The sequence below is a fragment of the Epinephelus fuscoguttatus genome, linkage group LG4 (genome assembly GCF_011397635.1).
Source record: "Epinephelus fuscoguttatus linkage group LG4, E.fuscoguttatus.final_Chr_v1".
In the NCBI taxonomy this organism is placed as follows: domain Eukaryota; kingdom Metazoa; phylum Chordata; class Actinopteri; order Perciformes; family Serranidae; genus Epinephelus; species Epinephelus fuscoguttatus.
In genome coordinates this window covers 28849236-28864728 of record NC_064755.1, presented here as the reverse complement: position 1 = coordinate 28864728, position 15493 = coordinate 28849236, and the positions used below count along the sequence as shown (strand labels likewise).

Here is a 15493-nt window from a genome sequence, read left to right as displayed (position 1 = left end):
TGTCATACGAGTTTAAGATGAATATTGCTCAGCTTTATGTGTCATTTTTACAAGTGAGATGTCAGTGCGACACAAAGCAACATGCACATGTACAGAAACCTGCTGGTGCACCATTCACAAAACATTTACAAGTTATACAGACACTCTCTGTCTTTTTTTTTTCATCATAATCTGTGACAGTTAATCACTGATCAACAAAAATGCCATTGTCTGCCCTAGTTAAGTTTCAAGTGGTTGAGATACAGTAAATCTAAAGTCCTTGAGGGCCAGTGATCACTAAATTACAAGTCTTCCAGGTCTCTGAATTCTGTTTCTGAACATTTTGACCTCAGATCTGTGTTTAAAATGTTTTTTAAAAAGCCGAGACTAAAGACGTGAGCCTACTGTGATTAAATATCTGTGGTGAATTTGCCGTCTTACCTGTCGCTCAGGTTTTTTAGGTCAAAAGTTTTTGTTGTTGTTTTTGAATTCTCAAGTCAGGTCAAGTCTTTGGCCTTAAGGTGAATCTCTTGAAAATGCAAACCAATCTCCATCATGTTTTCCTTTCTTTTTTTGTAAAATAGCCAATAGCAATCTATAACAAAATATTTTATAAAATATATGCCTACTCTCCATATACTATAAATCAGCTATAAAAAAAAACACTATACAATTAAATGAATAATCCCTTATTTTCACTGGTATTTTTTGTCAAATATATACACTAACATTGTCACATATATACACAGTTACCTATATGCTAATTTTTATCTGTACATGGGCAGGAAACAGAGGACAAAGAACATTTCTTTGCTAAAAGCCACTATCATATATAAAACACAATTACAAAATAGAACATATTCATGACACAACAGCTACAACAACAACAATACAACTACAACACTAAGATATAACAAGATGTTTACATCTATTATTTTTGGATTTTGCAATTGTGATTGTGAGTGACATTTTTATAATACTCTAACATTTTGTAGACTTAACGTTTAAATGAGTTATTGAAATATATATACATTTGTCATGAAAACAAGCAGCAGTTGCAGCTCTGCCCCACACAGAGGCAACAGGGAGCCTCACTACTTGATCCTTCTGACGTGTGTGTGTGTGTGTGTGTGTGTGTGTGTTGTAGTCACGCCCCTCCTCATAAATCACTTGACAAATAGAGCTCAGTTTAAGAAGCTCACGCCCACTACTTGCTCAGCTGCGGGTTTATTATGCGGGTAAACATGTGCAGAGCTGCTGCGGTGCTTTATGACTGTTGTTAATAATAAACATTAGTGGATAAATATCAGTCTTCTCTCTGCTGCTGCCACTCTACAAGCTTTTAATATGAACAATTAGCAGAAAATAAACTGCAGTGAACAGTCATTACCTCGAGGTGTCGCAGCTGTAGATGAGTCAGTGTGTGTGTGTGTGTGTGTGTGAGAGAGAGAGAGAGAGAGAGTGTGTCTGCATGTTTGTCAGGTTTACTCACTTCTATCTTTGTTCAGCAGGATCAGGTTTTGCAGCAAGGCAGGCGAGAAAAACAACATGGGGATGTGATAAATATGGATTGAAATGGATACAAGTAAATTAAGATTAGATGTGGAAACACCCGGGCTGGAAAGTGGAAAACAATCCTGAAATGAAGGAGGGGTCAGCGGGCCTGAGCTGAGCAGTGAGCGCCTCCCCGGACTGAGCTGAGTGGGTGAACTTTGTCACAAATCGCTCAGAGCTGCATAACACCCACCTCTGCCTCTGGGACAGATGCCTCCTGTGTAGTATAGTGTAGTGCGCTCTGCAACATGTACATTTGGTTCACGGTGTTAGCCGGACTGGCGATCCTGTCCTTCTCCTTCCTCAGGACGTTTTTCCCATATTTAGGAGAGGACTGCGCGTACATTCTGACGAGCATCAAACTCGGCTATAGGCTCTTAAAATACAAGAAGGGCAAACCTTTCTACAGCGTCTTGGACCACTTCTTGGATGCAGTAAAGAGGCATCCCAGTAGGATCTTTGTGCACTTTGAAGGGAGACAATACACGTATGGAGAGGTGGACAGACAGAGCAACAAGGTGGCCCGGGCGCTGCAGGCTGCAGCCGGGCTGAAGGAGGGAGACACGGTCGCCTTGTTCTTGGCCAACGAGCCCAGCTACATATGGACCTGGCTCGGGTTGGCAAAGCTGGGCTGCCCGGCTGCTCTGCTCAACTTTAACATCAGGTCCAAGTCTCTGCTGCACTGTTTCTCCTGCTGCGGGGCCAAAGTGATCATCGCGTCTCCAGGTGAGTTCAGAGAGGTGTTATTGTGTAATGTGTTGTTGCACATGTGCCAGGGGCGCAGGGGAGAGGAGTGAGGGTATGCAGCTCCCTGTCCACCATTCATCTGTAGGCTAGGCATGCAAAAACGTGCACGTGTAGAAAATACAGCCAAAATAAATTCGAAGATAAAACACTGTGGAGCAGAGGTTAGAAACCAAAAATGGCTTATGAGGATACCACCCCTATTAAATAACAACAATCATATATAAAAAGAAAAAAATCAAAACAAAGGTAACTCCATTGAATAAGAGTTCCAGACTAAGAAGTAATACAACAGGTGATTTTGGGAAGTAGGACATGCGCCTGGATCAACATCCCACATCACATACCTGGGCCAACACTGTAATCAATCAGTCACAGACCTCTGACATCATCAGTGTGCTGCTCCTGTGCTTCTGTAAAAATTGCTTTGTGCTTCTTCTGAGCTAAGCTAAGCTCGTTTTCCAATTTGAAATTAGTATAATTAAACTAAATCCTCAGTAACATTTAACAAACGCCCACTGCAGGGTTAGTTAGTTACCTTTCTAATTAGGTAACAAGTACCAAGTTAAGCTTGCCAGTAGGCTAGAATATCAGCAAGTTAGCTTGCTAACTAGGAAGGCTATGCTAACAAGTAAGCTTGTGAACTGGCTAGAATAGTAGAGAGTTGGCTTGCTAACGAAGAATGCTATGCTAACACGTAAGCTTGTGAACTGGCTAGAATATTAGTGAGTTGGCTTGCTAACGGGGAAGGCTATGCTAACAAGTAAGCTTGTGAATAAACTAGAATATTAGTGAGTTGGCTTGCTAACGAGGAAGGCTATGCTAACAAGTAAGCTTGTGAACTGGCTAGAATAGTAGAGAGTTGGCTTGCTAACGAGGAAGCTTGTGAACTGGCTAGAATAGTAGAGAGTTGGCTTGCTAACGAGGAAGCTTGTGAACTGGCTATAGTATTAGTGAGTTGGCTTGCTAACGAAAAATGCTATGCTAACACGTAAGCTTGTGAACTGGCTAGAATATTAGTGAGTTGGCTTGCTAATGAGGATGGCTATACTAACAAGTAAGCTTGTGAACTGGCTAGAATATTAGTGAGTTGGCTTGCTAACGAGGAAGGCTATGCTAACAAGTAAGCTTGTGAACTGGCTAGAATATTAGTGAGTTGGCTTGCTAACAAAGAATGCTATGCAAACACGTAAGGTTGTGAACTGGCTAGAATATTAGTGAGTTGGCTTTCTAACAAAGAATGCTATGCAAACACGTAAGCTTGTGAACTGGCTAGAATAGTAGAGAGGTGGCTTGCTAACGAGGAAGCTTGTAAACTGGATGGAATAGTAGAGAGTTGGCTTGCTAACGAAGAATGCTATGCTAACACGTAAGCTTGTGAACTGGCTAGAATATTAGTGAGGGGAACTGCCCATTGGTCTGACATTCCATTGTTCCGACCATATTAAACCCATTGTTCCGAAGTCCTGTTGTTCCGAAATCATCATGATTCCCTGTGGTTAAGGTCTGGTTAGGTTTAGGCACAAAAACCACTTGGTTAGGGTTAGGAAAAGATCATAGTGTGGGTTAAAATGAAAAAGAAAGTGGCAAACACATAAGCCGTGAGCCTGCTTCGCCTCAAGCCTTTCCCAGCTGACCCAGACCCGGTCGCGGCGCACCATCAAGGCAGAAATACGCCCGCCGGGAGCCATTCAGCACTGTGGAGAGCTCCCCACACAACCCCGACCCCAGAGTTAATAACAGGAGGTTATGGTGTTTCACTTTCTTCTCTCTATGACACTTGTATCTCGACCAGTAGCCTACTTTTGTTGCGTTTGTGTGATCTTCTATGGTACACGAATACATTATAGCCTAGTATAATTACATATCGGAACAACGGGACGTCGGGCTAATGGAATGTCGGACCAATGGGCTGTCGGACCAATGACATGGACGCTTAGTGAGTTGGCTTGCTAACTGTGAAGGTTATGCTAACAACTAAGCATGTAAATAAGCTAGAATATTGTTCGCTAACGAAGAGTGTGGATATTATATTTTTTCAGTCGCAAATATCTCTGATAAACACAATTTACCTCCTCTTTTATTGCCTATTAAAAACTTTTTTTGCTAGATTTTGCATTTAGTTAAGTAATAACGTTATGCATAAGCACAATTTCGAGTTATTTTTACTCCACTTGAGCATTTGTGTTTTATGCTGTTTTAGTCTTCTACATTTCTGAGGTTCCAAGATTCATTTTAAAGGTGTAGCTACAGTTTTTTGTTTTTAAAATAAAAATTTAAAACTAACATATAAAATTCCAAAAATGCAACACATAGTTAAAGATTAAACCAGTAGTCCCTGTACACTTTGACCTTGTCTTGTTGGGATCCCTTGTAACTAGTGATGCACGATAATATCGGCACACAGGAGCTGTGTCCCAATTCAGGGTCTGCATCCTTCGAAGGGCGAATTTGATGGCCGCTTACATCACAACGCTGCGCGAAGGCTGTCCCAATTCGTCCAAATCCGAAGGCTCCTCCAAATGCACCCTACTTTTCCTTGTATTCGGAGGATGCACCGCGACTATCCTTCGCGGCCTACCGTATCCCAAGATTCTTTGCGCGCCTTTGTTCAACCCGGATCTTTTTGACAATGGCAGCAAGCTCAAGCAGCGGCAGCGGCACCGGCACTGATTACACTTTCAAATGTAAGTAACGGATTTTTACTTAACGCCAGACGTTCAAGGGGCCTTAAAACCTCTAAATGGCTGTTAAAATACGTGACGTTAGTAATGCTAACCTGTCTACAGGTCCTTAAAAAGTCTTAACTTGACTTAAATTCAGATTCGTTTGGTCTTAAATATTTTCAGTCACACTACTGTGAAAATGTCTCCAGCCTGACAGACCCAATGACTACAGTCATTGGACAGACTGAAGAATTGAAATAATAAATAGTATTTACGACAGCAATGAGATTTTGTTTTCTTTTTACTTAAACTCGTTACTCTTTAACTTAAACTCACATAATTGTTGTCGTTTTTCCTTACTGTTCATTTTGAACTGACTGTGTTTTCTTGGAAAGAGTACGTACGTGTCACACACACACACACACACACACACACACACACACATATACATATATGTTTGTGTAATATGTATTTCCATTGCAGGTTTGGGGTTAAATTTGGTTTAGAAAGCTCTTAAAAAGTCTTAACTTTAACTTGGTTATATCTGTAGAAACCCTGGGCATGTCCTCAGTACTGGCCAATACTGGCTTTAAAGTATAATACCTGAATTGGCCAACATGGTGATAATATCGGTACGTCATCGGTATTGTCCAATATTGGCTCTAAAATTAACTGTCAAAACTGACTAACATGCTTTTTCTTAATTTGCACAATGAATGAATATTACATACATTGAAAAGTATTGTATTCATGTCTCCATCTGCTCATCTCCTGATAAGAGTATGCATAGAAGAGAGTCAAGGATCACTAAAATTAGGTAGGGAATATATCAATATTGATATCTGTTATCGGTCAAATGATTTGTTACATACAGGCATATTGGATATTGGCAAAAAAAAATCCAATATCGTGCATCCCTACTTGTAACATTTCAGATGTCTGTGAGTTAACACATCATCCAAAGAGACATCCTGAACTTCTCACATGATTTCATCTGTTGAAGGCTCAAAGAGGTAAAACTGTCTGATAAAAAATATATACTAAACTACCAACAGTATATAAAGTAATTAAGACTAGCTCCACCTAGTGCAGCTACAGTAGTTAAATGCTTCGCACACATCGTTGCATCAGTGTTAACAATCTGCTGATGAAATACATAATATTAAATCAGTCACAGGAGACATTTTTCTGCAAAATGAGTCTAGAGTCTGAGTATACTTTTTTGAATTGATGTGATAATAATATGTCAGCCACAATACATTTTGCCAGCAATACTTAAATACCTTTACAGTTTAGAATTTTAAATATAGAACTTTAACCTCTAATCAGATATGTTGACACTGTTTTATCAGTACTTTTACTGGAGCAAAGGATTGGAATATTTTGTCAGCTTTAGACTTTCAGAAAACACAAAATTCCTGGTGGATTTTGGTTACTGAAACACATTCCGCTGACAGCTGTATTTACGTAGCAGGTAATGATTGTTTAGCAGTTACATTCAAAGAGTTTGGTAAGTTAAGACCATGATCCGTTGCTGTCAAAATGAAATGAACTTTCGCCCCCAACTGATGGCCGTTCCTCCCACTGTCTGTGCACTTTACAATAACACAGTCACTTTCAGATGCAGAACAAACACCGGACCGCGCATGGTAGTTTCTTTATTCTGTCTTAAGCCTCAGAAACCAACCAGTCCTGTTGTTCTGTAGCACTGTTCTGCTCTGTATTTGACTGCAACATATACTAAGCATGTGCATCTTGTTGACGCACTATAATATGTGTTTAAGACTAAATTTTGATGCAGGGTTTCAAGAAATGCTCACACAAACACTCCATGAGAACTCCTTAATAATGTCCATGTAGGACTGTTGTGCTGCGATGTAAAACTGAAACAAATCTGAGTTTGTCTTCCACCACTAGATTACAACATTAACACTTTTAAAGGTCCACTGTGTAGGATTTAGGGGGATTTGTGTCGGCCACCGTAGTTTGCAGCCCCTCCATGATGAGCCACTGAGTTTTAACATTAAAAACTGCTTTATTCAGTGTTTTTACCAGTTTAAATCAGTGGGTCCATTTGTTTTGGAGAGGAGGAGACCTCTGTGAATAATCAGGCTCCTGGGACAAACCTCCTGAACAATGGACGCCAAGTTAATTCCAAGTGGGAGTTCAGGACTGTCACATGGGAGAAGCTGCAGCTGGTTGAAATCTACAATCCACTATATACGACTAAATCCTACAGACTGCTCCTTTAACATTCACACCAAATAGCAGGCCACATATTGGTCGTAATTGTAGGTCTGTGAAGATAACAGCTCTGGCAGCACTAATCAGCCTATATTAACACATTTTATCACGAATAAAGGCTGTTAATTATCAGCTTGTTTTAGTCTGCCCTGGAGGTGAGACGTACAGACAAAATTAACACTATAACAACTGAATTACACGTTTACTGCATTCATATGGCTACTTTGTGTTTTAGGAAACCAACACTTGAACCAGACTGTCTTGGTATAAAAGCTTCGTCACAGTATCATCAAGACAAAAGACAATTGATAACACATCCAGTCCTAATTTCCACAGAATCACCAAGACTTTTTCTCTTAGACAACATCAAAGTTACCACATCATATGAATTCATATTTTTAATTTCTGTTGATTCCAACCAAACTCTGTTTCATTAGCCATTCAGCCAGGACAATGTAGGAGTCATACAGCTTAGTAAAATTTATAAGGAACAAAAGTTAAATCACTTGTCCCCTCCTGGTTCCGCCCAGTGTGCTGTACTTTCAGTCCTGATGTCTGACTGCATTTCAGGCCCAACTTGTTCCTCTGCTCCCCCGTTCTGTTGCTAGAGTTTCACCCCAGAGAAATGCAAACATGTAGGCTGAATCTCCTGCACCATGTGCTTGTGCCCCAGTGGAATGTGAGGTAACAGGATATGAGCCTACATGTGCTGCATTGCGCAACACAGGGCTGTGATATACTGTGTAGAGCTTGAATGCCTCTATGTGTCTGCAGAGCTGCAGGATGCCGTGGAGGAGGTTTTACCGACGCTGAGAGAGCAGGGCATCACCGTGTACCTCCTGTCAGAGACCTGCAGCATCCAGGGCATCCACGCTTTGTCGGACAAGATCTCCCAGGCCTCAGATCAGCCGCTGTCCCGTGACCTCAGAGCCAACATCAACATCAGGAGCACAGCGCTGTACATCTACACGTCGGGCACCACAGGTTCACCAAACTCATCTGAAACACCTAAAAATAATGCAACTGAAATAACTCATAATGTTTTTGTTGAAACTGTTTTAGAGGCATGTTGACTCAATTTTATTTAATTTTGGAAGCTGAAGTTTGTGTTGCTGTTGAACTATGTCTGCTGAGGTGTTTCTAATATTTTATCCACACATTTATACCAATGAGGTTTGATTCTTCTTGGGTAGTTGGGAGATGATATTTGCTATCTATACAGTGAGAACTTTAACTCTGCCTTAGACTCATAGTCCTGTGAAGTGTTCAGATATGTGAAATGGTAAGATTTTGACTAGCTTCTCCATTGTTTGACATTTTTTACTGCGATTACACAGGAGAAAAGACTTCATTCAGTATTTCTAACACAGATGTGTTGGAGAGGAGCTCAGTATCTTCCCACACACAATTCCTGCATTCAATGCATTTATTGAGTCAGTACATTACACACACTGACTCCCTCTGTAGGGACCGAAACATTAGTTGATTATGTTAAATTTATTTAAAATTATGTTATTTTGGTAATTCTGCAGATGTTAAAGTGACATTCCTGAAAAAATGACTTGAAATGTGGCTGTAGAGAGTTTACAACAAACAGTGGTCACTGTCAGCATGGAGGAAAACTACAATGAATTTGTCTGCTTGTGAAATCTGCAGGGTTGTAAACATTATCATATTATCACCTTTGAACATTAATGGAAAAAGACAGTTCTGATCAACCACAAACCATGAACCAGCCAGAAACATGGACAGCTATAAAGCAGCAGCCATCAATGTGAGAATCCACAAAAATACTAAATCACAGAGCACAAGCTGAAGGAGCTGATGGATCCCATTTCAGTGGAGTTGTATTTTGTATAATGCTATGTGTCAGACAAAATGATTGCTTGATTGACTGATTGATTTACTTTTTTTACACACCCTGCTGATAAGAAGCAACATTCTTACATTCACCAGCTGTTTGGTAACTCTGTTTGCTGTTTGGTGCAGAGCAGGTAGTGTTTAGTCTGTTTATCAGAGTTTGTTTTGCTGACAAGATGCTGATAACAGAGCTTCAGGGCATTAAAAAAAAAAAAAAAAAAAGGTGATACAGCATAGTATCGGGATATTTTTGATTGGCAATATCATATTGTCACATGGACACCAAGTATAAATTTTTTATCACATAAATTATTAATGTGACAAAAACAAATTAAACTTTTGGTAGCCAAACAGAACAAAATAATCAATTGCCTTCTCAGTCTACTAGATACATTTTGCTGCAATAAAAATCATTGAAGTGAGATGAACAGACTCAAAACTTATCTTATTAGATAAAATAAATGTTGACAGTTTTCCTTACTTGCCTCTTTAAAATCATTGCGTATTTGTAATGATCCATAAATAAAATAAAACAGATGAATTCACTTTCATTATCTTTTATTAATACAGTGTGACTCTTGTCCAGGTCTCTCTTACCTTTCATTGTATACAAACTAAAATGCTTCCATACACTGGCTTTTAAAGGAGCAGTGTGTAAGATTTAGGGGGATTCAGTGGCATCTAGCGGTAATGATTGCAGGTTGCAACCAGCTGAAACTTCTCATGGTTACAATCCCTTCAGTCTTTATTGCTCAGGAGGTTTTATACCTGTAGCCGAATTATCTGTAGAGGTCTCTTCCTCTCCGAAATAAATGGACCAGGTGATTTAAACCAGTAAAACTACTGAGGAAAGCAAATTTCACGTCATAAAAATGAGTGTTTTTCCAATGCTCTTGATGATGTGAAAACACAAATGGCTCAGTCTAATGGTAAATGCTGCCTTTCAAGTTTTCCGACAACTCAAAGCGCTTTTTACACTACGAGTCACATCCCACCCAGTAGAGTCAGTGTTTGGTTTGTCCATTCTGGGCTACTGTAGAAACATGACAGGCTACCAAGTCATCTTTGGAGACAAGGGCCTGCTTCCTGTGTAGATATAAACAGCTCATATTGAGATAATGAAAACACAGCGATTCTTTTATTCAGGTGATTATACACTAAAGAAAACATACTTAATAGAGTATATTCCATTCTTGCCCAATGTATCCCCTAAATCGTACGCATTGGAACTTCAAGCCAGGGAGTGCCGGTTGTATTGTATCCATCTGTGGTTGTTCACACTCAGCCATCTCACCAAAACTCAAGGATTATCCTAGTTTAGAACGGCAACACAATGCACATGATTACGCCCCTTATGTTTCATCATTTTATTGGTTCAGCCATAAGAACGTAGAGTCCGCCCTTACAGAATTGTCACAGGGGATCATCATGTCAAGAAATTGGTTTTAAATTTCTGATTATTGACTTGTCTGCATTGAGACGGTCTTTCAAGAGAGAATCGCGATGTATCAAGCAGATTTTTTCATTGTATTGTTTGTAAAAAAAAATATTGATAAGAGCAGCTTTAAAGTAAATCTCTGAAGTCTGAGAGTCTCTGAATGGACACGAGAGAAGTGAATCACACTGCAGGGTTGAGAAGAAAGCACACATACTTAATATTAACTGTACCTGCTATGTTCGAGAACCTGACATGATTTATGTGTCTTTAACCTTGGAAGGTTTGCCTAAAGCAGCAGTCGTCACCCATGAGAGGGTTTGGGCTGCCTCCTTCCTCCAGGCAGTATGTGGCATCACATCAGAGGACATCTTCTACATCAACCTGCCTCTCTATCACAGCGCAGGCTTCCTCATCGGGATGGTCGGGTCCATCGAGAGAGGTAGTAATCCTCTTAATCCTTAAAGTATTGACACGCCTGGTTTGGGCACTTTGAGAAGTTGCTGTGTGAGTTAACACACTGAGATACATGCCTTGTTATGTGGTGGTAATTTCAGGTAATACCATTGTTCTGAAGAGAAAGTTCTCTGCCTCTCAGTTCTGGGATGACTGCAGGAAGTACAACGTCACAGTAATGCAGTACATCGGTGAAACAATGCGCTACCTCTGCAACTCACCCAAGGTAAAATCACATATTCCTGTTTAATTAATGAAGTATTGTTCTGATGAGAGATGTGAAGCTTTGACTCTGAGTCTGTCTCACTCTGCGCAGAAAGACAATGAGAAGAACCACAAAGTGAGGGTCGCCATCGGCAACGGAGTCCGGACAGACGTTTGGTCGGAGTTTCTGAATCGCTTCGGGGACATTCAAGTCAGAGAGCTGTACGCTGCCACAGAGGGAAACATTGGCTTCATCAATTACACGTCCAAAGTCGGTGTAGTCGGGCGAGTCAATTTGGTCCACAGGGTGAGTAAAGGAACACGTCCACTGTTTTTAGCCATGCTAGCATCACTGCTGCACTCCAGACCGAAATCTACATCTAACTATTGGATGAGCCATCATGAAATTTAGTGCAGACATTCTTGACTCCCAGAGGATGAATCCCAATTACTTTGGTGACACTGACTTTTCCTCTTGCGCCACCATGAAGTTGGCATTTTTGCTTTTGGGTGGGATGTCTCAACATATATTGGTCGGATTACTGTGAGATTTATTGCAGACAATTTATGTTCCCCCAAATGAATGGTATTTATGTTGGTGATTTTTTAACTTTCCCCTAGTGCCACCATCTCATGGTCCAAATCTGTTGGTTTACAGTCGACAAAATCCTCGAAATTAATGTCAATTGCATCAGCTGCAGCTGTACTTTCCTGCTACCTATAGCAAATGTTAGCACAGGCTAAACTAATGTGGTAACAATTATGGCTGACATTAGCAATTAGCTAATTAGCCTCTTTGCCACATTTCAACTTCATGGTTTGACCTGACATGACTCAGTTTTGGTACCAGGTGCTTTTCTCTTTTTCCAATGGGGATAGTGCCCCTTCAGAGTAAGAGGGATTCTCAGCTGATTGCCATAGCAACGCAACGTAAAACTGCATGTTCAGCATAGTTTTGCAGACTGCCATTTTTCAATATCTGTCTCAAGCAAATAAAAAATTGCAGATGCTATTGACAGTAGCTTAGCTATTTAGAAGGGCAGGTGTGTGCAGGATATCCTGTGTCGTGCTAGTGTTAATTGTCTCTGACCAATCAGTGGTCTGCAGTGTTTCAACTTCACCTTGTAGCATCAGTTCAGCTCACTTGGAACCTCAACTGAGGTGATACCAAAAACAGCATCAGGTACTATCCACACCATGAGCTAATGGGAAACCAAAAAGAGTGAGTCGAATTGAGTAGAGCCGTGTCGTACCATGCAGTGAAATGCAGCATTAGTCTTGTTCAAGCAGCAAAGCTAAACTTCCTCGTTCCTTGTACGTTGTTAAATTATTAACGAACAACACTTCTTTTAATGATGAACTTTTTCTTTTTCTATCTAGCATTTCTTTCCGTACACTTTGATCAAGTTTGACATTGAGAAGGAAGAGCCAGTCAGGAACGCAGAGGGTCTGTGCATCGAGGCAGAAAGAGGTGAGTCAATGACAATAATATTCTCCTATTATTCTGAATGTGACAGTATTCTGCTTTTGATACAGGTCATGCAAACATCATCTTCTGTTTAGATATTCCTCTTTGGAAATGTATACAGCACATTCGGAATATACGTCTCAACTGGGATTTTTACCACAGTTTGCGACACACTGCCTCTTGCCTGTTTATGGTCAGCTCTGTGCATTGTACGCAGACCGACAGTTTGCAAGGCAGGGGTAGAGATGCACGCCCAAAATAAAAGCCAGCATATATGGTTGGAAGAAAAACACACCTACTTATAAACATTATGAAAGACTTGGATATTACCAGGTTTTTGGATATGCGCAAATATCGCAGTGCTGACCTTTTTAAGGTGGTTGAAGGAATGACAGAGGAAGGCTAGGCAATAGAATTGCATGTTGACAAAAGAAGTAAAATGACCCAAGCAGCTACATCCATGCCACATGGTAAACGACATGTTAGGACACGTTAATTGGAGTATGCAGAACCTGTGTTTTATTAATTCTCTTACCTCATTAGTTGTCTTCAGTGCTAAAACTATTATTAATCAGACAACTAAAACAAAAACTAATTGACCATTGTATTTTTATGAAGCAGAAATACTAACTGTTCCAGCTGCTCAAATGTGAAAATGTGCTGCTTCTATCTGTATTATAACTTCAACATGATTGGGATTTGGAGTGTTTGCTGGTTTTGGGTCTGAGGGAACCTGTGATGGACATTTTTCCTGCATCTCTGCGTCAGGTGAGACGGGTCTTTTGGTGGGAAAGATCACTCAGAGGTCTCCGTTCGTTGGCTACGCTGGCAACAAGCAGCAAACTGAGAAGAAGAGGCTGCGTGACGTGTTGAAAAAAGGCGACCTGTACTTCAACAGTGGAGATTTGCTTCTGATTGATCACATGAGCTTTGTGTACTTTCAGGATCGAGTCGGCGACACTTTCAGGCAAGTAGTGACTCTTTTTGTGCTGATCTGTTGAGTTTGGTGTTTTCTTAATTTTGTGTCTGTTGCTTGTTGCTGTTGCAGGTGGAAAGGAGAGAACGTTGCCACATCAGAGGTTGGAGACATTCTCACAATGGCTCATTGTATTTTGGAGGCAAATGTCTACGGTGTTAAAGTGGAAGGTAAAAACACTGGTGATGTCAGAAGCAGTCCTGTTTAAGCGTTAAACTGTATTCTGTGCTTTGTAATATTTTCTGTATGTATCGTCTGATAAGGTCACGAGGGGCGGATCGGCATGGCAGCTGTCACTTTGAAAGAAGGAGAAGATTTTGACTGTTCGGACACCTACAAGCAGGTCGTCAACTACCTCCCAGTGTACGCAAGACCTCGATTCATTAGAATTCAGGTAAAAGAAATAATAACAATAATTTGTTGTGCACTTTTATCTTATTTCACGCACATGCAGCCTTGTGGCAGGTGGAACATGGACGGGGGTATTATTTCCGCCTCTCTTTGATCTTCTGTGACTTTGACTGAAACTCATTTGTATGTTGCTGAACCTCTTTGCTCAGTTCAGGTCGACCCTCTAAAAACCAGACTGATTACGTAAGATTTTATCAATTTTAGAAGCAGAGGCAGGTGTAGACTTTCCTGCTTTGCGACACAAGCTGCCCAACTTTTTTAGTGGAGGTTGTGGGGCTTTATGCAGCTTGTGAGGAACTAGTCGAGCTTCTGACTTGATTGTGTCGCCCCACTTCTGAAACCAAATCTAAACCCGTGTTGACACTTATTTGGATAAGTCCGGATATCTGCTGGTGTCAACTACAGATCTACTTTTCCCCAAATTTCTAATGTGTAACCTGGCTGTGTGGAACTGACTGGGGTCATTTAATGTGGCTCAACATGAGGCTGTGGCGTCACAAATGGAGTCAGCTGCCTGTGTAAATGTAGCGGAAACACTGACACATAAGGACACTGATGGAGAAACAAATGTGGATCTGTGACATCCTGCCGTTAGCCGATCCACTTATTAAGATCAGTATCTGCACTGCATCCTGAGTGTGTTGTTCCTCTGTCTTTAAAACACAACTTGGTACAAAAAAATCTCTATAAAATCCTCAATGTGTGTTTTTGTAGCCCTGCCTGGAGATGACGGGGACCTTCAAGATGAAGAAAGTGAAGTTGGTGGAGGAGGGATTCAACCCAGCTCACATCAAAGATCCTTTATACTTCTTAGATACAGAGAAGAAGACGTACGTGCCCTTGACTGAGGACATCTATGGAGCTATCGCTCGTAGGGAAATCAAACTGTAACACATAATAAGTAGTCAGCGTTGTAGCAGATGACTCGTTCGGTTACAAAGATGTAACATCTCATTCAAGGACCTCTTCTAACAATCAGCTAATCTCAGGGACAGACTGACTTTGAAACATTACAGACTGCTTTTTTATTAACACAACAACTGTGCGTCTGCAGTTCTTGTAAATGTATTCCATAATGCTGACGGTGTGTGATGTACAGGTTTGTCTTACTGCCACTGTTAATTACGTAATTAAACTCTGGATGTCTTTTTCCCCCGACTCTGAATTTATGACCGACCAGATAAAAAGTAGTTTTTAAAAGTTAAATGTCAGACCAAAAAACAAACTTTAGATATTAAACTTTAAAGACCCCCTCATGTCACACATTGGTACAACCTGCTGTGTTTATCAGTGAACCTTTGGACTGATGTTATGTACAGCCAGTCTGTGCTTTATCAGCTTGTGTGCACTAACATCAGATACTGCTGGACTGCAGCTTTATCATGTCACAGAAGCGACGCAGTGTTTGGGTCTTTAGGTTGTTCTTCCCCCCCGTTTATCTGCTGTTCATCTAGAAGCCTCCGTCATGTTCTCTTGCAGCCGTGTTTGTGGACAGA

The 15493-nt window shown here is 40.7% G+C and overlaps 1 protein-coding gene across 1 annotated transcript; it reads left to right on the top strand.

Moving 5' to 3' along the window:
- The first annotated feature begins 1634 nt into the window (after positions 1-1634).
- On the top strand, positions 1635-15149 carry LOC125888110 (very long-chain acyl-CoA synthetase-like). The gene is made up of 10 exons (XM_049575324.1): positions 1635-2259; positions 7962-8171; positions 10766-10924; positions 11040-11164; positions 11255-11449; positions 12523-12613; positions 13379-13577; positions 13659-13756; positions 13850-13980; positions 14712-15149. The coding sequence occupies exons 1-10, from the start codon at positions 1782-1784 to the stop codon at positions 14886-14888; spliced, it is 1863 nt and encodes a 620-aa protein (XP_049431281.1). The 5' UTR covers positions 1635-1781; the 3' UTR covers positions 14889-15149.
- The last annotated feature ends 344 nt before the right edge of the window (positions 15150-15493 follow it).

Coding starts and splice junctions, on each gene's coding strand:
- LOC125888110 (XM_049575324.1), top strand. CDS start 1,782: ATGTACATTTGGTTCACGGTGTTAGCCGGACTGGCGATCCTGTCCTTC. Junction 8,172..10,765: donor CTACACGTCGGGCACCACAG/GTTCACCAAACT, acceptor TAACCTTGGAAG/GTTTGCCTAAAGCAGCAGTC. Junction 10,925..11,039: donor GGTCGGGTCCATCGAGAGAG/GTAGTAATCCTC, acceptor TGGTAATTTCAG/GTAATACCATTGTTCTGAAG.